The following is a 25,751-nucleotide window of genomic DNA, read 5'->3' on the forward strand; positions in this document are numbered from 1 at the left end:
TATAACACAAATAATTCATAACACTAATGATCAACCATAATTACATCCTTCCTGAAATAGAGATGACATATGAGAATACCAAAAATGAAGAGCAGGGAACTGCAAGCTTATTTCATCCGTTAATGACTGCCCCATATTCTATGAGAGTCAGAAAATGTCTGCTCTCAGATACAGAGGTGTAAATCCAGAGGAATTCAAAAAGATTAATTGCAAGCCAGCTTGGACTTCAGCGGTATGCGCTCTCTTTCCAAAGGCGGTGAACTCTATCCATTCGCCAAAACCTTTGCCCACTCTTCTGCAAGTGCTGGGAAAGCATGGGATTCTCCTGACCACAAAGCTGGGTTTGGGGTGCCCTGCAGAAGTCAGCAAAGTGGACAAAGACCACTCTCATCTTTAATGTGACATGCAGCAACTGTGAGTTCCAGCATGACTTTACTGGGGCTCAGAGTTAAGGTGGATATAGCCTTTTCATACCAAAAAAGTGCCACCTTGGGTACATTTTCTACACAGCCTTCCATAAAGCATTACTCAAAACCCAGAGGACCCAGTATCTTTGTTAAGAGGAGGAGAGAAGGGCAGAGTTGCTTTCTGGAAGACAAAACACCAGAAGGGACACTGGCATGACAAAGTCCCGCTCTGTATCTTCTTCTAAAATGTCAGTGAGAGTAAAAAGTAGCACTTCTCAGCCTGGATATGTCTTTGCATTGCCTTCCTCCTTATGCAATGAAGAGGGACGCTTACAACACAAAGCAATGTACTACACGATTCTGAACAGACGCTCGATCTGCAGCGAGACTGTCAGGAGCTGGAGTTTGGGCCATGTGCCATTGGAATGGTAGCAGTTTCCCTTCAGCTTACTAGAGACGTCTCAGATTTCAAGTATAATCTCACTGTCACAAGGGAATTCACGATCACTCGGGCAGCTTGTCGCACACACATTTGCACGCACGTTTGTCTGGTAGAAAAGGCACTAAAATGAGATTCAGAAGAAATAAGCTTAAGTAAAACCACCCCAGATCCTGATAAAACACACTGGTTTTCTCTGTGCGTCAGTTCCTCACTTAATGTAAGATCATTCCTTCTCTTGTCAGAGTGGAGCCGTTACAGACAATTTTGGTAATATTTGCAGGATGATACTGAAAATTCTTGCAAATCACTTCACTACATACTTATTTTAAAGTCTGATTGGTTTTAATGAAGTCAAATGTATTAGTTACGGCTCTTAGAAATACCACCAAAATATAAATATTTGCGCTGTTGGAAGATATACATGTGTACATTAGATCTAATTAAGGAAGGCCATTACCATGCACGTTGCATGAATTTTGCCAGCAAGTTTGGGTTAGGAGTGTCATCATCAGAAAAATTTTTCTTGCAGCAGCACTTCATCTCTCAAGGACTGTGACTTGCACAGACCATAGTCTAGATTCTCAGTATGCCTCAAAGACACCCACAGCAACTGTGATAACTACCCAATACAACTTTCAGTCCTTTGGGATCAATTTACAGATGGCAATCTATCTGGCTTTTGAACTTGTGCACATATCACTGATTTCTGGCTCTGGTGACTTTTCTTTGCACCAGTGGTAAAACCTCCCTTTCCGAGTTTGTGCAAGGGTGTTTTGGGTCCAAGAATCCCTGGGCAATTCTAACGCCAGGGACTTGCGAATGGCCACCAAGACTCAGTTTCTAGCTCTGACGCTGACTTGCTGAGTGACCGGTTTCTTCCTACATTTCATCTCCTCGCTTTTTTTTTCCTTTGCCTGTTTAGATTATGGGCTCTTATTCCATCTACGTGCCATGCTTCATCTTGGTGGGAGCCTCTAGGGACAACAACCATAATACAAGGAATTAATCATACAAGTCACAACTTCTGGTTCTAATCAGGAGCCCATCCTAGAGGCCGATCTGCAACATGACCCTCATGGACAAATCCGTAGAATTTAATAGGGATTAAATCAATGGAGTTTTTATAGAAATTGAATTAGACTGTATAGAAATTGTTCCATAAACAGAACACAGCAGAAAAGGCTAAACTTGCTTGATTTTCCCCTGGATTTTACAGAAGGGATGTAATTTTCTGTTCACTTTCCTGAGGTAATCCAAAATTATTTGATGAAAAATGACACTTTTCAATGTAAAGACATAGGGTTTTGTTATTATGTGAGCAAACCTCTAATCAGTACTCCAGCACTTGCAAAAAGGCCATTCCATAGGAGGGCAACGCTGTTTGTTCTCCCCCTTGCTAAAAGTGACACAGGTCCTGCTCCTCTGCTCGGCTCGGGCCAGCAGGGCTCCTTTGCAGCTCCGCCTTCTTGTTAGCTGGTGCGGTGCAGTAACCCGCTGCTGTTTCAGTCTATTTTAACCACTGCCCAGCCCTGGCTACCCTTTCAAGAACACACACCACAAACATTAAGACACACACAGAAAACAGGCCAAGCCCAGAAGCTTTTATCCTATTCCATACCCTACCGTTCCTGGTTTGTAGAAATGAACCCCGGATCTAAGCCACCTATTCTGGAGAGGCTGAATTTGCAAACGCAGTTTGCCCTGGTTTGCAGAGGGGCAATGTGCAGTGCAGCTTTCAGATTTAACCTACTGAACTCTGGTGGTTTGGAACAGGAGGGTCCAAGAGCAGAAGCTCCCTGGCTTTTGGTTTTGAAAATTCGGCCCGGTCAGCCTCTTTCTGCCCCTTATGAACAAGCTGCTTTGTGATCCTGCAGTTAACAGCTGCAACTGCAGTGCATTTCCTTCCATGTCAGTGCTAAATGCCTCTCAACTAAAAGGTCTGATCCTGATAAACTCCAAACATGAGCAAATTGTACTGATTTCAGTGGAAATTTGCAGATATCCAGTATATGTTTCTCAGAATTAGGCCCATATTGGCACTTATCTCTGTGCTAACATGTAACTCTATACCCTCGTGGCTGCCTTTAGTTGCATTCGGTAGCATGTTTATTGGCATCTCCTCGGTCCTGATCCAAGGTCACATTCCTCTCTATCTGAACAAGAAGACAAGTGACTAAACAGCATAACCATAAATGAGACCGTGTGTCTCTAATAACACATAAGATTTAAAGCACTGTGGACTTGTGATTCTTACAAGGAGTAGAGGATGAGACCAGACATGCCAGGACTGTGAAGACACTCAGCGAAGGAGCACGCTTGTCAGCTGGGCGGGGTGCAGCAACTGGGGAAAAACAGCGCTTCCCCAAGGGAGAGGCTCCCTACAGCGTGGAACGGCTTTGGTTTTTGCGTTGGTTCTTCCACATGCACGGTATGTTCCTGATGTGATTTGCAGGACTGAAAGAGAACTGCAGCGCTGGAGCAGCTAAGGAAAAAGGAGCTGTGAGAAGAGGGTAAATACCATTCGGTGCAGTCGTTTGTTATGAGGATCGTCCCTGCCCACATGCAAGGGGCTGCCAGCTCCAACACGGCCCAGGGCAATGCTATTTGCACAGTATACATGTAACCATTTTGGGGAGCATTTCTGCTAGTGGCCTGCATATTTTAGACACTAAGTTCCAGTCTCAAGTTCAAATGCCAAGTATCTTCACACTTACGAGACTGAAAAAAGCCTGTGCAAATCAATGAGATCTCAGCTGGTTATTTGCGTCCTTTGCCAGAACATTAAAAATCCTGTATCTGTACTAGAATGCAGTCTTTGGCCAAAATACTCCTTTTCTGCTGTGCTTCGGTGGTCTAGAGCACGGTTGCAGCCCACTACTCTCAATGTGACTGCGTTTCTACAATGCAGTTCTTGCCTCTCTGCAGCTGGCAATGCAAAACTCAATTAGATATGAAGAGGGCACTATCACTCTAGGCAGCCTGACTCAGAGACCAGGCAGAAAAAATAAAAGGCAAATGTTCGATGCTAACATTATATGAAGTCCCAAGGAGATTTGGAACAGGAGCAGCGGAGGAGTTACAGTTTCCTTTGTTCTGTTAAAAGGAAAAAGGAAACACATCAGGAAACCAGACTGTGGAGCACAGGAAGTCTCACTTTGGCTGATAAAAAGGAACTGATGTGAGGTTGGTTCAGATGCAGTTATAAGTCAATCAAGCTTGGAACAACAAGAAGAGCTATTCAGAAGAAACCAGAGAGCCAAACTCTGCTTCTAGCTATAAACATGGTATTTTAACCTTTTTAAATCTCTTGCTTATCCACTTTTTAAAAAGAAAGCTACTATAAAGAAACATTCGCATAACAATTTTCTCATCGTACAAAAGTCGGTTTCCAGAACTCACCACACCTTCCACTGAGACCACCACACTTTACTCCGGTTTCTTTTTTTCACTCATCAGCTAACTTAAAAAAAAAACGTATTCTTGCTGATTTATCTCCTTCCCTCAGATCAAAACCAGCATTAGTTAAGAATGGCAGTTTTTTGCTGAGTGGGAAATCAGCAAATGACTAATTAAAGGCTCTGCAGCCCGTTATGTTATTTTCACTCCCTCTGCATGATTGACAAGCGTGGGCCAACAGGCTAACGTTCCGTTCCTGGGACTGCAGCTTGGTCGGGTTTGGGGGGTTTTGTACACTTTTTTTTAAAATGTCCCTTGCTCCTTTACAGCCCTGTTCTTGCTTGAGCTCCAGGTTCATCTATGCTGGAAGAACTGGATCAAGATGTAGGTAAATGAACCAGTAGGCTTAGCTATATCCATGGTGTTTAACACCGGAGACTCTACTGAGCTGCGTTTCTGAACTGCATTTTAGAAAAAAAAAGGAAAAGAAAGAATGCTTGATACACAAGAAGAACCAGAGTCCTTTTCTTTACTGCATCATGCCAATGCTGAAGAGAAGCAAAGGCTGAGATTTTGAAAGATGCCTGTGGGATTTAGCCTTATTTCTCTCGGTTATTTCCAGTGAGAGCTGTATATTCAATGCCCCTTAGCCAGCTTTGCAAATCTTAATCAACATGTTTACATACAGAATTGAAATAAATAAGCACTAGAAAGTGGCCTGGTTTTCAAAGGGAACAGTTACCTTCAAAAACTGGTAAGACTTACAGGCTGCCAGTACCTTTGCAAAACAAGCTGCTTACTTAGTTACACAAATATTCACTTATATGCCTATTTTTAGGGCTCTGACTTCAAAACATGGAAGCAAATCAAAATTAAATACATTAATGTGTCTCTGGTATCGAATACTGATGGTTCCTGACAGGTCATTTTTTTCAAAGTTTTGCCTTTGGTACTAGAGAAGCAAAAGCTCAATTGCAAAATACCTAACTGGCTTCAGCAGTAACACCGGGTAACATGGATCCCTTTTGTTTGCATCTCTGCCTTACAGCTAAAGGAAAATCTTTTTGGTAGCGGGGGTGGGGGAGGAGGGAGGTAACGTTTGTGGCTTTACTACAAGAGGCAGGTTTCTAGATCGGTGTTACTAGCTGTGTAGATACGCATCAGTAATTATGTGGCCTGGGTAATGAGAGGAAGAAAGAAAATAAGTAGTAGTTGCATTAACATTTTGGAGAGTTTGATATTTTGAACTCAGCAGACTAGATTATGCGTTGTCCTGTAGCATGCATTGCTGTTCATACTAGCGCGATTCAGGTTGACAATAAATTACCTTGATCTGCACCCTGACCGCCCTGGTGTCTGTGATGACACAGCATGCATGCAGGTTAGCAAAGACCTGGCCCCGCAATCAGGCAAATTATTTCCAGAAGAAGGCAGAAAACCACATTTGCATTGTGATATTTTAGTCCGTATTTTCAAAAACACCTATAAATACGCACTAACAGCCTTGTAAGAGAATGTTTGTTCACTCAGAAAGTGTCTTAGGCATCACCCATGGAAGTACGGCAAGACTTCTTATAACCCGAGAAACGTGCTCCAAATCGGTTCTTTTTCCTGCCAATGCTATATATATTCATCGTGTGCTCATGTTCACATGTGCATGAGAGCAACAGACACAGGCACTGGAAGCAGATCAGTTGTTCAATTCAGAGCAAACGATCTAAAGACAATTTTACATTTGGAGGAAAAGCTGGCTTCAAACCAAGCTGTAGAACGAGGCTTCGTGTTTTAGACCTATCTCTTCCAGGCAAGGCCAGCCACACATCCATGCACGCTCTAGTACTAACACCCGCTCCTGCAGTGCGAGATGTCTAGCAAACCCACAAATGTCTGGAAACCTAATGTTAAGGCTCCCTTGGCTCCTTTAATTTTCCTGCTTGTGCATGTTTGCACTGAGGTGGGACATAGGGTCTTTCAATAAGTGGTCAACTAAACTCAAGCAGAATGACAAACTTTCATTTTTCAAAGGCAATCTACGTGGTGCTGCAGAAATACTTCACGTGCTGATGTTTTAAGGGGAAGAGAATGAAAGATACCCCGTAGTATAAGGTTCTGTGTTTGTGGCCTTGATCTTTCAAAGATGTCATGAACTGAAATCAAGAGGAAAGCCTTCTGTAAAGACAGGAAGGAGAGACCTGAAGATAGTAAATTCTGGTTTCTGCAAAAATTGCTATAAAGGCCATTCTCACCTTAGGAGCATATCTCACCCTATCAGCATGTCATCTAACACCTCACTTTGAAGTATAATCTTGCTCTTTGCTTCTCTTGATTTCTGTCCCTTTTTCATAACATTCCAATGAATATTTCTACTCTTATACATCAAGTCTCCAGCAAAACTTTCCTTAGAATACCTGCTGCAGGGAGTGACAGAAGCTGGACCTTTCCCTCATCTTACTAGGAGCATCACAGAATTAAAATAAATAACTCAAACAAAAGCATGAAATCCTCAAGACATGCATGCTACTACTCAAAGTGACCACATCCTGTTAGGGTAAAATCCACAGTGGTGGAGAGAAGCTATAAAAGGCTCTCAGCACCTCTTTAAAGCCTCCGAATGAAACCCCAAGTGCCTAAAATCTAAGCAGTTGAGCTGCATGTTGTGTATTAGGTTTGTTTCAGACCACTTTTCCTTCCTATACCAGGGAAAATTCTAGTACAGAGAGGCAGAGCTACTCAGTTCTTACATATTCTGCAAAAACTCTTTCCCCCTGTTTTGCTTGTGTAGCAAATGGGAGCTAGTGCCGAATACCTGCGGTCAACAGCACCCAGCACTAAGGCATGATCATAAGTTCGTACGACGGCAAAAGGCATTCATTTGCATACAGGTCTTTGAGGGAAAATGAAGCAGCAAAGTAAGTAGCATTATGAAAACATCCCAATTACAAAATGTTCCTAGCAGGTTTGTGCCATTGTATATTAGAAAGCTGTTCTCCAACATCAGCAGGTGTGACACCTAAATGTGGAGTGAGGTATCAAGCAACGAGGAAGGCCTTGGAAATTTCAGATGGTTTTGTTCATAACTGCTTTTGAGGGACAGCAACATAGAAAGACTCCAGCGAACAAACATCCATGCAGTTCTTTCAATTAAGATTCTTACCCTGGGAGTCAATGCCTTTTTGCCAGGAAAGGACATCTCTAAAGGGCCAAAGCCAGGGCAATTAAAAAATGGCCAAACAGACATTCAAACTTGCTCAAAAAGGAAACATGTTCTTAGTTCAAGATCTTGATGACCAACTTTGAGGACAAGAGCAGACGCCTACAGTTCACGAATGACAAGAAACAGTGATTGCGATATAAACCCTACCCCGCCCTTTGCTATAGCAACACCAACACACAAGTTGTCTTCTCGTGGAAAGAAAAAGAGACGTGCATGGTTATCATCTGCTTGGGTAATGCAGAACTCTCATTGTATGTCCTTTGAATGGTCTAACTCTCTTTTATGCCCATCCCTATAAGGATCAACATGTTTTCATAGAATGAAAGCAACAGTCACATCCAATACGCTTTTTAACTAACAGTCAGGTTTTAGCAAGCGTATTTACTTTAATTATGTCCTGTCCATGTGTAAGGTGGAACTGAAACAATTAAACCAGTTTGAAGCCGCACCGTGTGTAACTGGGGAGAAGTCCATGCATGGGCATCTTGTTGACATTAGAGGTACCCTGTTTTGATGTAATTTGAGGCAATAAAAAACAAACCCCCCAAAACACAAAATGAATTAAGTCAAAGCAGGATGTTAACCCAAATAAGATATGAATTGAAGTATCTGGAGGCACAAAATAGAAATGTTGCAGATTATTTAAAATTAGTCCAAACACAAGCCACCATCAGTTTCATTGACTCCCAATCATCTTCTGCAAGGGTTGTTTGCAGAATATGAACAGAATATGGAAATGAATTAAGAAAGATAAAGATCTGCAGAACTTCTTTCTCCATAAAAGACCTTACAACACTATTGCAGAGGTCACTTTTCAAACCAGCCAATCCAACCCCCAAATTAGGTATTAAATAGATTATCTGAAGAATGCAACAAAAAACACTACCCACCTCCTCAGTAATTAATTTATATTCCCTCAAGATAAATAATTATTTGTGAAGAAAAAAAGATGCATTCTAGTCCTGATGCTTTGCTTCAGCCATACCACGTGACATAAGTCAGTGCATGATAACAAAAAATGTCTTAAATTCCTGTGCTGATCCTATAATAATTCTGTTTATGCGTTCCCTGAGCTCTGTGCTAAAGAACTGTGACGACAACTTCGATTTACATTTACATGCAACGTCCGCAGAGGAAGAAAATGTAGCCCAGGATCATCCTGACCACATCTGCGCTCTGACCATGCTCCCTTTCCCCAGTACCGCAGCAGCACGCGACCGTGAGCCCTTAGGACAGCTCGAGGCTACAGAAGAATTACCCCTTACCTACGAAGTCTCCCTGCATTTAGGCAGGTTTACAGTTAAATTATTCCAGGTCAGCAAAGCCAGCCATCAGAGAGCTGGTTGTCAGAACTCTTTCTGAATGGCATCATAAGATAAAGAAGAAGGTACAAGCCCAATACTGGGGATTGCAGAATGAAGGGAGTATTTTTATAGTAGACTGGACTCCCACTGGACTCCGAATTTTAAAGCGTATTTCCCTGGTGCATCAGGCAAGTGTGCAATTAAAATTCTTTTACTCAACTGAAACAATTAGTCTGTGGAATAATTTTGCATAGGACCTGAATGAACAGTCACTTGTGTTATTTAAATCGCTCAAAAAGACAGAGTGGAAAACAGTTCTGTGTTTGTTCTCAAAGAAGACGGTCACCTGGAAGATGCAGCCCTCTCCCACCCCTATTCTGAGCTGCACAGCACCTATCTTCTATAAAGGCGGGTATATATCTGAGTTTCTGGAGGGAAGCGCTCCTTGACCATTAGTCATTCTCTCTACTTTTTTGGGTTTTTTTCTCTCCAGTCACCTCTGTGTATCTTTCTGCCGTATTATTTCCCAATCCAAATGCACAGCTTTGAGAGAAAACAACACATACAAACAGATCTAGCTTTTAAACTGCTCTCCCCCGGACACAGTACAGGTTTGCTTTAGCATGTCCTAGAATTTAGAAAACCTACCCTGAAGCACAGGTTATATATAGAGCTCAGCACATTAAAAACAGTTAAGCATCTCAAGCCACATCCTCTCCCATTGCCCTTCAAGACAAATCAAACAAGTCAAGCAAGGTGGCCTAGCCCCTTCCTTTTAGTGATAAACTGCAGCAAATTTGTCAACACATGGGGCTAAGACTCCTTGGGAACCTGCTCTTTTTCTCCCCGGTAAGAAAATGTGCAAGAAACCTTATATAATCCTGAGGGCACTGCAGGAGAAGCTTTCAGCCAGCGATCTAAGTGCACGTTACAGAAAAGGGTAAATCAGAGAAGGAGGTAAACGGGACATGGGGACCTGCAGCAGCTTGCTTATGATCCCGGAATTTCTCAGTAAGGGAACCCAAGGTGAGACTCCCGGGTGTCTGGATCCCATGTCTCTTAGCTCAAACAGCAAAATGATCTCTGGATTGCAAGAGAAGCGGGACAATACAACCAAAGGCTGCAAAGCAGTGAGCGGGCACATCCAGGAGTCAGGGTAGTGACCTGCATTGGGGGTGAGTTCCTCCTTTCGCCACAGCAGGCCCAACGTGACTGTGGGCCTAGTTGCTATGCGTTGCAGTTCCTCATCTCCAAATCCGGGGGGGGGGGGCAGAGGGGGGGGACGGGGACGCAGCGATAATACTTTGCAACATAGGGTGACTGGGGAGAGGAGGAGCTCCCAGTAGGCACCACAAGCTACGTGGGTCATGTGAACACTTCAGCAGCTCTCCAAGGATGGTGCAAGGGGCTTGTGGCCTGCAAAGAAAAGCAAGTGCGTGTGTGCACCGCAGCGAATGTACAGATGGGAAACTTCTGCATATTCACTGTACAATATTGAGGGCTCCACCAAGAAGGTTTTGGTGCACTAAGCATACCCTGCATGAGGCCTGGGTTACTTTTGCTGCAGAACCAAGGAGGTGGTAGGGGAGATGTGTCTTATTCCTGCCATGCATCCCAAATTTTGTACTTTACACGCTCCTGCTTTCTCTCTCCTCCTTTCTGACATTCCCCCTTTCATTCCCACTTTCTTTCCTCTTTTCATTTTTTCTTCTTGCCCATCTCCTCCCCCCGCCGTCCCCTTTTTGGAGGCCCTTCCAAACAGTGCACTTGTCACGAACTGCAATCTAAGGGAGAAAGTTTCAGTTCCTGCCAGTTTGCAGCTTCTTTCTCCCCAGGTCAGCAAAAAGGAAAAAAAAAAAAAAAAAGAAAGAAAAAAAAGACTTTTAAGAGATCAACACCCCACCCAGGCAATAGGCATCTTTCGAAATCCTCCAACCCAAACACACCCACAGCGTCTCTCGCTTCAAGGCTGCTCTGTTCGAGCTGCTGCTGTGCTGTAGCGCTCCCCCAAGAAGAGCCTGTAAGAATTGCACAAGGGTCCCCCAAAGCAAGAGAGCCAAGCCTCTGCTGCCTGGCCTTTGAGAAACAGCATGAGCCACCTCAAGGGGCTTGGACAAGGCTTACTTTATCCTTGCAAAGGCGTAAGGACTCGTCAGTTTGACGGGGGGAAAGGAGGGGGAACCACTCTCCAAGTCACGGCAGAGTCCTCGCTTGCTCAAGGCCACCAGAGGTTGGTTATGTTCGTGGTTTTTTGCCACACTCGTTGCTTCCCCTTCCCCCTGCCTGGTCCCAAGCTAGGGTGATGTTTCTCCTCCCAGCCGCCCCGTCCCTCGCTCTCCCCCCAAAATTGCCGGAGGAAATGCACGGGCGACCATCAGAAGCGGCGCTGCGTTCAGGCGGGGAAATCAGAGCCGGCTGACCCCTCGCCGCCGGGGCTCGCCGCCGGGGCCGCCCCGAGCCGCCCGCGCCCCGGGCGCCGCCGAGCTGCGCCCGCCGCCGGCCCCAGCCGGCCCCCGCCGCGGCGCCGCGGCCAGGAGCTGTCCCTGCCCTCCCGCCGCCGCCCGGAGCCGCGCCGCCGCCGGCCCCCCCGCCGCCGGCCCCGAGCCCCCGGCGGGCGCCGAGCAGCGGCGGGGCGAGGGGAGAGGTCCCGGCGGGAGGCGGCGGCGCCCCCGGCCGCGGGGTGCCGGCCCCCGCTGCGGCGCTTACCTTAATAGTGCCGTCCATCTAGAAACACTTCCAGCCGCTGCCAGCGATATTCCACACATTGACCCGGTTTAGCCTGCAACCGAAGCCTCCTGAAGTTCTTATCCTCCTCTCCCTCTCGCTTTGCTCTCCGTCCTTCCAGGGATCTTACTTTTCTGCCCGTATCCCCTCTCTCCCCTCTCTCCCTCCCTCTCTCTCTCCGTCTCTCTTTTTTTAACTTTGGTTGTTGCAGCAGAGCGAAAAAGAGACAGTTAACCGGATGAAACGTTTTTTTCAGCTAATTTTGGGAAGTGAAGTCACTCGAGGAGGAAACTTTCGTCTCTCCACTGGTCCTGCCTTCTTGATCAAAATATATATATTTTACATACAGGATATTTGCTCCATTTAGATAAGAAGGGGCAGAACAATAGCTACCTCTGTCAGCTCTTGTTTGTCGCTAGCGCAGCCAGTCCAGTGGAGACCTCGCCTTGCACCCCAGCCTGCATTGCCGAGCTCTGTGTGTCATCCCACAGTTTAGTTTAGCATGTTTTTTGCAATTTTTTTTTCTTTTGGCTGGAGCAACTTCAGCCTGACTCACTGAATTTCCGTCTCTTCCCACAGATTTTTTTATTAATGCGTTTTCCAGTCACAGGCAAAATTAAGGGGAGAAAACGGTAAATACAATTCGGACGGAGCACGCAGAGCTGGGGGGGGAGAGAAAAAGGGCGATTAAAACGTCGCAATTAAGGCGTCCTGCGGCCCCTCTCCCTCTCGCCTCTCTCGGGCGGGCTGGAGCCCGGTCGCTGCGGGCGCGGAGCGGGAGGGGATCGTGCCAGGCACACAAAACCCCAGCTCCAGTCAGAGGTGTCAAGTGCTTTCTTAGGCTCGCAGATGCAGCGTTTGCTGACTTTCCTTCCAAAGGAACTAGCCGTTCCCCGTCGTTTTCAAAGAAACGTCGGGGTGGGGGGAGCGCTACTTCTGAAATACACCTTAAGAAGAAAAAAAAGGTTCAAAGGCCAGCAAGCCCGGGGAGGTGGTGGTTTGAGGAGGGAGCAAAAACAAAACAAGCGACGCTAGCGATTAAACGCGCACTGAAGACGGTGCTGCAGGGAAGTGCAGGCGCTTTTCCCTGAGGCCACTTCCATCCCCTTTCCCTTTCCCTCGCTCCCAGTCAGTTCGAGACGTGCGATATCGGAGTCTGAATCAAAGACAGGGAAATCAAGGGAAGGCGATCCGTTTCACCGAAGGGGCGAGGAGCACCTTCCCCAGCCTCCCCCCCCCCCCCCCCAGCGCGATTTTCTCGCTAAGCTGTTAAAAACCCCCCCGAGCCGGAAAAGGCTTTATAAGTCGAAAAATGACAAAAAGTTACAATAATTGTCAGATCAGCTGAAATTTCAGTTCCCGGATGCTGTGTCAGAGTGGGCACTGCAGTAAAACCAAACCAAAGCACCAGCCCTTCAATCTCATTTTAGACCTGGCGAGTCACTGACACGAAATTCTCTCTTTCATTCAAACGAGAGCGATCACCAGAACAGAAACGCGCTTTCCTTTTTTTTTTCTTTTTTTTTCCGGGAAAGGCTGAAACTCTCCAAACGCCCCGAGGAGACAATACCCGCCTGTCCCGCTGACCCGCTCCGCTCCCCCCCCTTGCAAAAATAACAAGCAGCGAGCGGCGGAACACATCATGCAACGCTTTGGGCGTCCTTTATTCCCCACTTCTGCAAACTGCTGCGGCCCCAGGAAAATAGCAGAGGTTGTAATAAAGGGAGGGTGAAGGCGAGAAAGAAAGTGTCAGAGGAGGAGGACACTCCTGAACGTCAGAGCTCTCTGTGGAGGGGATTACCTTGTCCAGTGCCAGTTGTGTCCAGTCTTTTTGTTTCCCCCCTGCCTTTAGTCCAACCACAGGGGGAAAAAAATCAAAATTATATCCAAAGTTACTCTGCACCCGCCCCTTCCAAAAGGGAAATACAATAATGCCACTAGTGTTTCTACTCGGCTGCGGCAGAGATGCCTTATTAATACTTTATTTCTCCAAGACCGAAGCTGGCAGGAGAGAGCCGCAGATCCCCCTCGCCCCTCCCTCCTCCCTCCCTCCCTCCCCCTCCTCCGAAATTAGCCTCATCAATTCAGCCACAATTTTTGCGTTCAGATGCAGACGCGGGACTGAACGTGACCAGACCTGGACGGAGGCCGTCTGCGGGGGGGGGGGGGGAGGGGGCGCCGCGGGGACAGCCCGGCCGCCTGCCTCGCCCCCGCCCCCGCCCTCCGCCGGCTGCTTTACAGTCCAGGGGTCTGCGCCGGGGTCCCCGGAGAGCAGCACATCTGGATGCTGCTAGCGGGGTCAGCTCCCCCCTTTGCCTAGGGCCACAAGAACTGGAGTTCAATTAAAAGAAATCGCGGTTAACCCCTTGCTCTCCTCTCGCTGCTCGCTTTCATTCCTTTTCCCTGCCCTCTCCCCCCCCCCGGCTGCTCCCTTCTCCACTCCCCCCGCAGCGTTACCACATGGCAGGCTGCAGCAACCAGAAAAGCAAGAGGTTAAAGGGAAGAGTGAAACGCATCCTTTCAAAACCCAAATGGTTTCCTCTCTAGACAACATGCTCTACCAACCTCCGAACAGCAACGGGGGTGGGGGGTGAGGGAAAGGACAGCCTGAGGAGCTAAACCACGGAAGGAAGGGGGAAAAAAAACTACCCTGGAAAGAGTCTCTGTCATCTGCGGACCTCAGAGAGCACTTCGGGTTTCGGCTGCGTGGTCGGCAGGTCCCGGCCGGGCGGGGAGCGCCGGGGACCGAGAGGGGCCGGCCGCCATCCCCTGGGAGCGCCCCGGAGGAGCCCGCGCTGGCGGAGCAGCGCCCGCCCAGCGCCGGGAGCCGCAGGCAGACAAGCCCCGCACTCGCAGGGGGTCCCCGGGGCTCCCAGAGGCTGGAGGATGTTAAACAGACCCCCCCCGACACACACACACACTTAGAGGTACTCTGGGAGCCCCCTTCTACATTTTATTGCCAGATCGGCACCGTGAGCAGAGGGGCTTGTTTTGCCTGTCGGAGGAGGACCCAAAATGAAGCCTGCTTGGGTTAGGCTGGATCCACCACGGATGGTCCGTGCTTTACCTCTGGTCCCTATGTTTGGTCTAAAATCAGACTTGCGAGAAGTCCAAGAGATAAGGTAATAAGCGGAGTTGTTAAACATCATAGCAGACAAGCTGAACAATCTATTATTTTCCTCCCAAATAATGTAACAATAGAACCTTTGCTTCATCTTTTTTTTTCCAAAAAAAGCCTGAAGTTATCTCAAACTTTTTGGAAAAGGCTGGAATATTCATAAACTTCGTGCGCCAAGTTCTGAATCATCCTAGGTGATTGTTCAGCGGCTTCTGCGTTTAACCGTTTGATAGGGCGGGCGCAGAGGCAGGCGGCTCGCCGCCGCGGCAGCGCGGGGTGCGAGCACGGTGCTGATCGGTGCGCGCCACTTTCAATCCGATGCTCGATTTTTGGATGCATATGTATGTACAGCAAAGGAATTATGATCTGTTTAATGTGGTCACCACCAGACATCTGGAAAATCATTTGATCTTGGCAACCACGGAGGATTTCAAATGCTCACGTTGGGACAGGCTGGTAGAAATCAGTTACTCAGCAATTATTATTTTTTAACTGCGCTTATGAATGAAACGAAATTCTCGTCCAAAGTCTTTAATTAGTTCAATACTGCTCAAAACACTTGCCATTTCCCCATCTCTTCTCTCCATCCTTTAACTGAATGACAGCGAGTGCAGGCTCACACGCAGAAGGTGAAAACGCCATTTTTAGTGTAATCCGATTGAAATTAGGAAGGACACCTTGGATGGAGTTCGGCCCGAGACTATTTCCCACCCAGTATCAAAGGAGTTAACCCGTCGCTGTAGTTCAATGCCAGCCCTTCGCGGGAGCAGATACCCTCAAAGATTAGGGAATTGTCTGTAATTCACGCGGGATTAGCGGTCACAATTTCATGATTTAAAACGTCTATTTATTCTATAGGAGTAAATATACTGAAAATATCCTCGGGTGTCAATCGGAGGTCACAAATATTCTTTTTAGAGGATGGGAAGGGGGACTGGCTTACTCCACTGTACCCCTTATAAGAACAGCCTCCGCTGAACGCTAGTTAATACCCTCGCCTGGGTCTGTCGCTTTGAACTAGTGCGGTAAATACGAGAAGAGCCCCCAAAAAAACAGCAGCCCCACCCTGACTTGGTCACTAGAAAGTGGCTCATTTCCCACTATCTACCCACCAACTGTGACAAAGTTTCCTCTTTTTAGACTAGCTCTGCCTCTCTCTGTGCGTGTTTTTGTTCCCTACGCTAGGTATATTGTGTGTGTGTGTATATATATATATATTACTTTCTATATATAATATTCTCTATAAACGTATTTATAATGTTTACCACTGTGCTTTTCCTGGAGTGGTATTTGCAGAAGGCCAGGGTCTATTCTGCTGCAGCCTTTACTGGAGAGAAAGTCCCCACCAACTGCAGTGAATAAAATTTCCAGGTCTGAGTTTCCTCTGGCACCGACTTCGTTGCAAAATGAAAAACGCAACGTGTTTTGTTTATTTCTAAACCTACTTTCTTCCAAGACAAAAAGGCCAAACTACAACCCTGGGACCTGATCCCCAGAAACGAATCCCAGTTTGGATTAAACTAAGAGGGTGAAACCTCTGCTTTTCAGTTACAGCAATAAAGGGGAATCAGTTGAGTTTTCCAGCCATATAATTGAAGGATCGGGTCCCTCCTACCTCACATCTCTTGGTCTACGGGAACAGCTCAGGGTATTTGGGAAGCAGGAGCCAGAAAGTTACTCACTAATAATCAGTCCTAAGTAAAATATAACGTCTCAGAAGTGGGGAAGATGCAGGTAGCTTTGAAGCTGCATCGCAGTTACGTGAAGAGTGGGCGAGCAGTGTCCTGGATAGTTTTATTTGAGCTCCACGTCCCAGTAAAACAGCCTCCGCCCTCCCGCCCTCCCCCATCCCGCAATTATTGAAAAGCTAAGCACAAAAAAACAAAAATACTGAAGGCCAAAAAAACAGGCTGCAGTGCACTAGCTCCAAACGTCTGGCCCCTCGCTTGAGGCCATAATTAATTTGAGATTTATTTTTATTGGAGAACCCAGTCTCGTCTGACCTTAGCCAAACAAGACTTCAGCTAGACCCTTGATGCGCTTGAATGGAACAGAATATTTCTGACTTCTCTTCAGGCGTCCGTGCCTGCTTTGAATTTGTTCCTCAGACTTCATATATTTGGAGATTTGCAGGAAAGATTTAAAGCATTTTTCCCCCTTAGCATTCACTTTCTTTTTCTTTCCTTCTTGCTCCCCCTTTCCCTCTACACCTCCCCTCTTTCTAAACGCGGGGCTAGGAGAGCATATGGAAGGCTGGAATAGAAAATATATCGCAACTCGCATGGTGGTGGGGGACGTTTTTCTGTCAATCGTGAAAGAACAGAGCCATTGGGAGGTCACAGAGTTGGGGGGGCGGCTGGCTGCTTGAATTCTGGTGTCTGCAAAGGCAGAAGTCACCGAGGGTAAAAGCTTGTCCCTTGCTCCCGCGAGCCTGTTTTATTTTAAAAAGCTTCGACATGCTACGTTTCCACCTCACCGAATTAAATTCAACTCGCATCTGGAAGGTAAAGCAGGGAAGAAACACTGCCGGTTCCTCACTTGCTCTGAGCACGGGTGGGAGTTAGGCAGCATTCGCTGGACCCCGGGAAGTGGAAGGGGATTTTAAGACGCTAAAATGGGAAGGTAGGTGCAAACAAGAATGAAATCCTTTAGCACCAAGTTGTCAGAAGGCATTAATCAAAGGCTTGCAAGGCTAACGACCTAACGGCATTTCTGCCTCAAGAAATGACTGTCAAAAAAGAGAACCATTCGGGATATACGTGTGTGAATCAGTACTAAGTCTGAGAGCGACCTAAGAGCTCACGCCAGCGCCCATGCTCTTGTACCAGGCTTGGGCGCTGCTCGCAACTGCCCAGCCTACCCCTGCCGACAAAACCACTGCCGTTCCCAGCTTCCTTGGAGAAACCTCTTCCCATCCCACCGAGCCTAGGTGGGAAGAACTGAAATCCTGCTGGAAGCCAGCGATTGCAAAAAATTGTGCAGAAATGGGTGACGCGCTAGAGGATACTCCCAGTAGGAACAACGCTACCTGAACTGGAGAAACTCAGTCCATGAGGTCTTTAACTTTCTGTTTTCCGCTAGGCTAAGGCTCCCTAGCCGTTCTTAAGAGCATTTCTGCCTGCTCCACACAAACATTGGCAGCCCGCGTGTGTCCCTGAACACCTGCAGGATGCATCCCGCTGTCGGGCTGACCGGCAGACACGTCCCTCAGTCGTGATTCCCCTCAGATGATCCATTAGGCAGGATCCGCGTTGCGAGATTTCTCTTGCAAAAAAATAAAATAATGGGATACTTTTTCCTCGCAACCCGTCCCCGGGACAGCCTCTGGCTGCTGCTGTCGGGCGGGAATGATAACGTGTCCGTGGCGGGGCTTGTCAGTAGCCTTCAGACTTCCCTCTCCAGAGAAAATCTCCCTGTTTTGTTCCTCCAAAAATCCCTCTTTAGGGCTTCTATAAACTTTCCAGGCAGAGTGAAAGCAAGAACAAACCAAATATTGTTTCCAGCCACCCAGACTATTTTGCCTCCATGAATATGCTTCTTTGTACAGTACCACAAACATTATGGCTGCATGAAATCCATTTTTAAAGCGAGAACGGCGCTTGCACGCTCCTTCCTTCCTCCCATCTCTTGGAGGCCAGAGTAAAGTCCGTCTTCACGCCCGTTCAAGGCTCTGGCCTGGAGAGCACTGCCCAAGCCCGCCTGGGGAACATGCCCGGCCGCTTTCGGTCTGTGTCCCCAGATCGGCCGAGGGGTCGGAGCGGGGAGCGAGCGCTCTCGCCTCCCCCAGGAGCGCCGGTCTGGGCAGATGTTACCAGACAAACCAAGGTCCAAGGCGTCCCCAAGCGCTACCTGAGCTGCTGCTTGGGGACTGCCCGAAACTTGCCTTATCGGTGACTGTTTGACTGCTGTCCTCGGGCGAGGAGAAGGTGAGAAGGGGAAGAGCAGGGGTAACGCCGGGCTATCAGGCTCCGCGTTGACGGGGCTCCCAGCGCAGCCAGACGCGAGAGCTCAACTCTTAGGGATCAAAGCAAAGGAGCCACCAGCCCAGGGGCATCCCCTGCTTTGATCCCGGCCACGGCAGGGAAGACACTTCCCATGAGGTTCACCCTTCGCAGGGACAAGCACAACGCCCCAGCCGAGCTGCAAAGGAGCGCCTGGAGCGGCAATGCGCCCTTGCGGGACAGGGCGATAAGGGAGAGCCCGACCCGCCCCAGCAGCGCGTCGCAGATACCAAAGGGCAGAAGGGGCAATTGCCACCCTCCCGTTCGCCTCGTCTCTTGAAGGGGCAACCGGATTTGCCCGGCGAGCCCTGCCGGCACAGCCGTGCCGGGGGAGGGGGCCCGGCCGCGGGGCTGCCGGCGCCGGCCGGGGGGCCGGAGCCGCGCTTGCGAGTTGGGGAACCGAAAGCAGAAGCGATGCCTTTTCTGTGCAAGGAGGGGAGTGACAGAAAAGATAAGGGTGTTTGGATGCTGCTGCAGGGCATGAGGAAAGCGCTGGTGAATAACACCCCCCCAAATTATTCTTGTTCGGCACTTACACACACACTAAACCACAACTGGCAGTGCAGGAGGGGGGTGAGGACTGCTGTGGCAATGGTAATAATTAAAAATTCAGTATTCAGAGGTCATGTTGCTTTGCTTATAGCCCTAATTCTTTCCATAACCCTACAGTCAGGATTCCAGTGCTGTCTTTTAAAATTTAATTTCCCAATTATATTACATGTTTCATTCTCTAAAGTCAAATACTTATGTTTAGATGAGATTAGCACCCTCTGATAGACTGCAAATTATTAAGTACTTGCAGATCACTAAGTCCCATAATGGTATCAAAGATACAAATACATTATTAACTGTGTAAAATAAAACAGTAAGGACCACAATTAATTTGTAATATTTATGATTTCCTACCACTCTGTTGTGTTAGGGCCCACACGAGAAGCGTGTATGAGAGGGGAATGAGTAGTCCTGTCATGCGGTTATATAGGGTCTTTTAACAGACAGATACCGTTACATATGGTCTATCTGATTGTGATGTAAATCAAGGTTACAACACCGAGAAGCTGAACTTTGCCAGTATGACTCAATACAAACCATTCTTGCTGAAACAAATCATTTTAAAATTCAAATCCTCCTCTTCTTCCTCCTTCTCTAACTTCTCAGCCCCACCTCTCCCTTTTGCATTTTGAAAGTCATGCGTAGAAAGACCGTGTGGCCTGAAGGTGGTCACAGTTAGGCTACTTTGTACTGCAGGGGTAGGACAGCAAATTGGTTCCTCTGGGACCTTCCACAGAACACCCTGCTAGCAACCTCTTCTCAGACACAACACACAGAGATGGGTAATTTTTCTCTACAATGCAGGGAATAAACTCTTAACATAAAGCCTACGTACATGATGCATTTGAGGAAGAAGATTTATAGAAGATGTTGATCCCAATCTTCCTTTCTTTCTACGTATTAGAGTTATGGTACCAGTACTCAGTCAGGATTCCACCAGTAAATAAAGAATTCCTCCCTCCCACAAGGTAGGCAAATACATTTTTGCAGAGAAGGAATGGCATGCTTAAAAAGAAAAAAACAAAAACAAAAAGAGAGAGAGAGAGAGAGACCTGGGAAGAGAGGAGGAACTGGATCTCAGAACCTCCTGCTTTTTAAACTTCTTCCTTGAAGAGCAGTGTGGGGAGCAGGAAGTAGAAGGCAGGAGCTGTCTAAAACTGAACAGTGCGTGCTTCTTACAGAGCGCTGTCATCTGCACTTCTTGCGCAGGAACACCAAGTCCACTCTGGCAGAGCTTGGATCAGCACCCAAGTTTCCTGATTACCTTCCTGGATCACTAGGATCACCTCTTCTACAAATAAGCCAGTTACAGCCAGAATCACTCTGTGGGCATTTGGTGCACTGGAGGCAGCAGAAGCTTTGTCGCCAAACTCAGCAAGGCCAAAATCTGGCCTAACCTGTGTTAGTTTAAGGCTCTGATCTCCACGAATGTAAGCATGTTCTTACTTCCAAGAACAACTCCACTAAATTGAATGAACTATCCAGGTAACTTTTTGCACCACTGGGTGCAAAAACTTAAACTTTTTAAAGCCTTTGAGAGATATTTCCTTTGTCTTCAAAGGATTTTGGATCAGTTCCTAAGAGATTTCTGTCAAAATCCTGTTGATTTTTTTAAGCACAGGAACAAGTCATTTCCCCAGTGACATTGGTGTGAATGAAGCTTTACAGACAAAATACCAGAAGACAAGGTCCTTGCCCAAAATAATGGCAGCGGAGGATGAAGGGTTGTAATAAAAGGCAGAGCATTCAGCATCACGCAGCTCACTTATCTCTCCACCACTAAAACACTGGATATAAGTCCAGCCTTAGAAGTTCTTCCTGGTGGATAAAACACACATTTATGTGAAGAAAACTTTGAGTGCTTTGCCTGCAGGATTCTGCTTAAAGAGAAGGCTGTTCTGATGCTGTTATGGCTTGACTCACTCAGTCCTTTTGTGAGTATTAAATTATTTAGGCCTGGATCTTGCTTCCACTGAAATCAAAAGGAATTTTGCTGCTAACTGCGGTGGCAGCTGGATCTAGCCTCACAACAAAAGGCAATGATACCATAATATAGGATATCAGAGGGCCTTCATCTTTTCATTCTAAACAGAACACATACAAGATCATTTCCCACATAGAGGGATGCCAAAGGAAAACTGATGCTGAAGCTGGGTACAGACTGCATAGCATATTTCTTTACTTGAACTTGCGAATTTGCTTTCATGATATTTGCATTTCGTTTGTTTTCCACTAAGTTTCGGTTCTTACAGAATCTGGTTCAAAACTATTTGAATTTAATAAACAAAATCTAATCACCAACATTCCCCGAAACACTGAGCTATGAGTGCGTTTTGGGGGATATTAACTGAACATGGAATCTTGACAATTTCCAGTAGAATTTGCTCTAAAGACCTGGTCCAGAGAGCTGCCCTAGCTCACCCAATCAGGGAATACAAGTAAAGGCACATGACCCGGGACTCATCCCACGAAGCTTGCATTTCAAATCCTAATACTCCTAACAAACTGTCTGCAAAATGAGCTTCAGCCTAGGGATTACATACAGGAATTATTCAGTGAATCATTTCTAATAATGTGTATGTAACATGAACATCACAATCGGCTCATGGATCATTGACTAAGGGAAAAAGAGAGCGAGACAAAATTCCTGTAATAAATTATTCATTACAAATTATCCACCCAGCTCTAGTTAACACCCTTCTGTGTTTCTTCAGCCTGGGAGAGAAGAGGCTTGTGTTTTAGATTTTCCTTAAGTGCTGTTGCATGCAGAGTTTGCCTTAAACGTGTAACCCAGATGTCTCAGGCTTGGTTTATTTACATTCTTGGGAACTGTTGTGGAAAAAAAAACTATATGATGTCAAATATAATATAGTACTCAATTGAGTTATAAAGGGACAAGGCTGTGCCAACCCTTCTTTGGAATTTGTTTTAATCTTATGGAGAAAGAAAGAGGCAGAAGTGGCCCATTGAAATACATTCTAAGATTCATTTTCCTGAATAATACAAAGATATACAACCAACTATTCAGAGTACAAGATCTAGTAGTACCTGGCGTTAGCCATTACCAGTAAAGCTCTTTAAAGTCAGTTTAACTGCTGAATTGCATGGAAGAATTGTACAAGGTAAGCCGTAAGTAACACTGTGAAACAAATCCCAGTATTATATACCACTGCCTGGAGTGGCAATTCATTTATTTAGCAACTGAAAGAGAAGACTTGGTTTAATTCATTAAATACTTTTTTTTGCCTTGAAATCCATTTTGAAATATACCTGTTGAAAACAAAACTATACACATTATCTTGCATATTGAATTCAGTGGTTGGCCCAGCAGAGACGTAGGGGGATATTAAATGGAATTTAGCTTTGGTTTAAGACTAAACGGTATCTAGGAAATCAGAAAATTGGAAACCAATTTAGGAAACCACTATGATATAATACTGGTAACACACCACCACTATCATATTGGTTTCAGCATAACAAACCACTACTATAATATAATTCAGGACACTCACTATAGCATTAGTTATAGTATAATCTACCAAACCAAGCATCAATGTATTAAAAAAAGACAAGACCACTCTAACATACTGTTGGTCCCTGATGACTCAACTTTTGACTCAGCCCAGAACTATAACTGAGATACTTCAGACTTTAACCCAACTCCCCTTGAAGGTAAAGGACATTTTTCTGCTAACTCCAGTGAAAATGGGAATGAGATTTGCAACTAATACACGACTGTGAATTTTGGAGGATTGTAATTTTTGACATTACCTGTTTAAAGATGCTGTCATGTCTTACCTTGACGTAAGACGAAGTGTCTGGTACAGTCTGAAACATCCTTACTTGTTTAATAGATATCTTTAAAGGTCCTAAAATTGACCTGAAATTAAAAAAAAAGGACTCATATATGTATATACACAAAAGTGAAAAAACATAAAGCACTGTTTAAAAAAATAAGGTTAGTGATAAAGCTTAATGAGAAGTGATCAAGCATTTGAGTGTACTCTTTACAGAAATAACATAGAAAAACATCCACCACAACAACTAAACGTCAAGTGACAGACAGGACTTCATAAGCAGGGTTTTATTTCTATGTTTTAACAACAGTTTGTTTGTTTTTGTTTTTGGGGTCCCCCCCAGGAAAGAGCCTTCTTCACTTTTGACCAGAGGGAAATGTTTGACATGTGATTAACTGAATTTCTTAGCCAACAATTAAAAGCCAGCAGAAATACTCATGTTTTCATGTCGAGACTAGTTAACCCTATTGACTTGTATCTAAGGGTTTCACTTGGCTAAATGAAGGGCAGTTGCCTTTCGTGACTCATTGAAACCATTCGGAGCCATTAGCCTGCTGGCCTTTATTGATTTAAAGAACCTTTTTCACCAATAATAATTAAACAATAAATTTTAAAAATAGCGAACGGAAGTATCATTCCAAATAGCAATAAAAAAATCCAGAGTTGTCAATCTCAGCCTTTCTATTTCAGATAGTGCCATAACTTTGTCAAACATAGCTGTGCTTTATCTTAGGCTTGCATCAATGCAGTGCATCTGTTTTTCTGTACTTCTAAGACTTGATGATCTCCTGATGAACAGCTTTTTTGTGTGCCTCCCCCCGCCCCGACATCACTGCAGAGATTAGCAACGGTCGTGAAAAATGTAATGGTGTGTGGGAAAATAAATTTGTAGTCATTAAAATACCTGACATCTATTTTTTCTATCCGCTTCTCTCAAGATCTTTAGTCCCTCGCAAAGCGCTAGAAAGCGATATAAGCTGTAATTAGTCCATCGTTAAAACGCGTGAGCCCCCGTCTTAGCAATTGCAGCTATTCTGACGCTCCCGTTTTCCCGCGGTGGGAGGGAAGAGTCAGAATTTCATCCAGAACTTGGAGCGGGAAGAAAATGCAACTCAAAATTTATATTGCAAAATTAGAAGTATGCAGGAAGAGTCGCGCGCGCAGGTTAATCACGAAATATCCCCGTCTGGTTAATGAAGAAGCCCGAAGTGCGGCGGAGCTGTCTGTGCCCTGCTCTCCCTAGCAGCCACCCCGCCGCCCCCGCGGCAGCACCCTGCCTCGCCCCCAGCCCTCCGCAGCGCCAGGGCCACGGGGCTGCTTTGAAACATCTGCTGATTTAAAAAAAAAAAAAAAAAAAGAAAGAAAGAAAGAAAGAGAAAGGAAGAAAAAAACCCAGCCCGACAACTCTGGAAAATAAAATTCGAGTTCTCTATCTGCCCGTAACCCCCCCTTTATTGATTTTTAAAGCATTTATTACGCGGCCAGCTGGCACAGAAGGGCAACTGATTATAAAATCGACAATGTGTTTCTGATAAGTACAATTCTTTTTTCTGTCGTCCTCCCTCCTAACGCATTCCAGTTTCTTTTGCTTCTGAACTTGCAACGGGGGGTGGGGGTGGACGGAGTTGAGGGACAAGGTAATTTTCCTTAGCCAGTAAATTTTCTAGGGTCAAGGATTCACATATCAATTTCCCCTGCTCCCCTCTTTGCCCCTGATTTACCCCCCCACACACACTTAACCTCCCCTGTATAATTAGACATGTTCATATAAATAAATACATCTGCATATTTGGAGTCAGTCTTAAAAAGTCTGCTGTGGATTATTTATCAGTCATATTACCCTGCCAGCATCGGTCGAAACATAAAAGGGCCTCTTAAACGACTTTTAGATTCACCTCTTGCTTATTCTTACTATTATTACTATTATTTAAATGACTCACCTTTTATACCCTTTCCCCTCAACCAGTGGAAGACCAGTTTGTAAAGATCCAGATTGAGACCAGAAAAAAAAAAAAGTTCCCCACCAGTTCTGGATTACTACCCTGCCGCTGCAGTTTTGCAAAGGAGAGATTAAACTCGTTAGATCCAAAGCAGCGCTGAAGTTAAAATTCCCAGCCCATCCAGACAGGCTGCATCAACCAGGCATTTCCTCAGGGGGCTTCTGTAATGCTCGCAGCTCGAGTACGTGCTTTTCTTTCCCTCTCTTCTATGCCCTCTACTTGTCATTTGATTTCCGTTTTCCCCTTATCAATATTTCGGCTGCGCCCTCAGATTAATCATGGTTATGTGACATCCTCGCTCGAGGAGCCTGCCTGACGCTATTTGCGACTTTAAAGAACAACAACAAAAAAAAATTCACAACTTTCTTAAAAAAATACTGTCGAGGAGTCAAGCCGAAAAGAGACGCTGAGTGGAGCTCAAGTGCTACTTTAAATCCCCTTTTAAAGTAAGGAAGTTTCAAATATCCGTTTTAAAATCATCGTTCCTTACTTTGGGCTTTTTTTTTCTGACTTTTACCTTGAAAATAGTTAACCCATTTCCCCCTGAAGCAGAACTGAAAATATTACACACCACGCTCACTGAGTTTTGCAGATGCACGCGGCTAGAAAAGCGAGATGAAATAGTCTCAAAACTATTCTCTATTGGCCGAAAAATTTATCCATTCTCTCTGCAAGCCAAAACCTCCAGATCCTGTTAGCTCTTTAATGATACCCTACCAGATAGTAACACATTTAGGGAGGGGAAGACAAAACATCTTCAATTCGGGATAACTTTTTTTCCAACGGGATCACATTT

The 25,751-nt window shown here is 45.8% G+C and overlaps 1 protein-coding gene across 6 annotated transcripts in view; it reads right to left on the minus strand.

The window, feature by feature from the left end:
• FLI1 (Fli-1 proto-oncogene, ETS transcription factor) overlaps positions 1-25,316 on the minus strand; it is a 95,287-nt gene extending 69,971 nt beyond the window's left edge. For 2 of the 6 annotated variants that reach the window (XM_026097270.2, XM_026097266.2), the window contains exons 1-2: positions 24,896-25,316; positions 22,930-23,038 (exon numbers count right to left, since the gene is read on the minus strand). In XM_026097270.2, coding sequence (XP_025953055.1) covers positions 22,930-22,995 — 66 coding nt within the window. In that variant the 5' untranslated portion in view covers positions 22,996-23,038; positions 24,896-25,316. Of the gene's footprint in view, positions 1-11,469; positions 11,840-11,880; positions 12,037-13,288; positions 13,502-22,929; positions 23,039-24,895 lie in introns of those variants that run through there. The other 4 variants (XM_026097268.2, XM_026097273.2, XM_064524338.1 and 1 more) reach the window with 4 other exon arrangements.
• Between the last annotated feature and the right edge of the window lie 435 nt (positions 25,317-25,751).

The sequence above is a fragment of the Dromaius novaehollandiae genome, chromosome 21, assembly GCF_036370855.1.
Source record: "Dromaius novaehollandiae isolate bDroNov1 chromosome 21, bDroNov1.hap1, whole genome shotgun sequence".
NCBI classification, from domain to species: Eukaryota; Metazoa; Chordata; class Aves; order Casuariiformes; family Dromaiidae; genus Dromaius; species Dromaius novaehollandiae.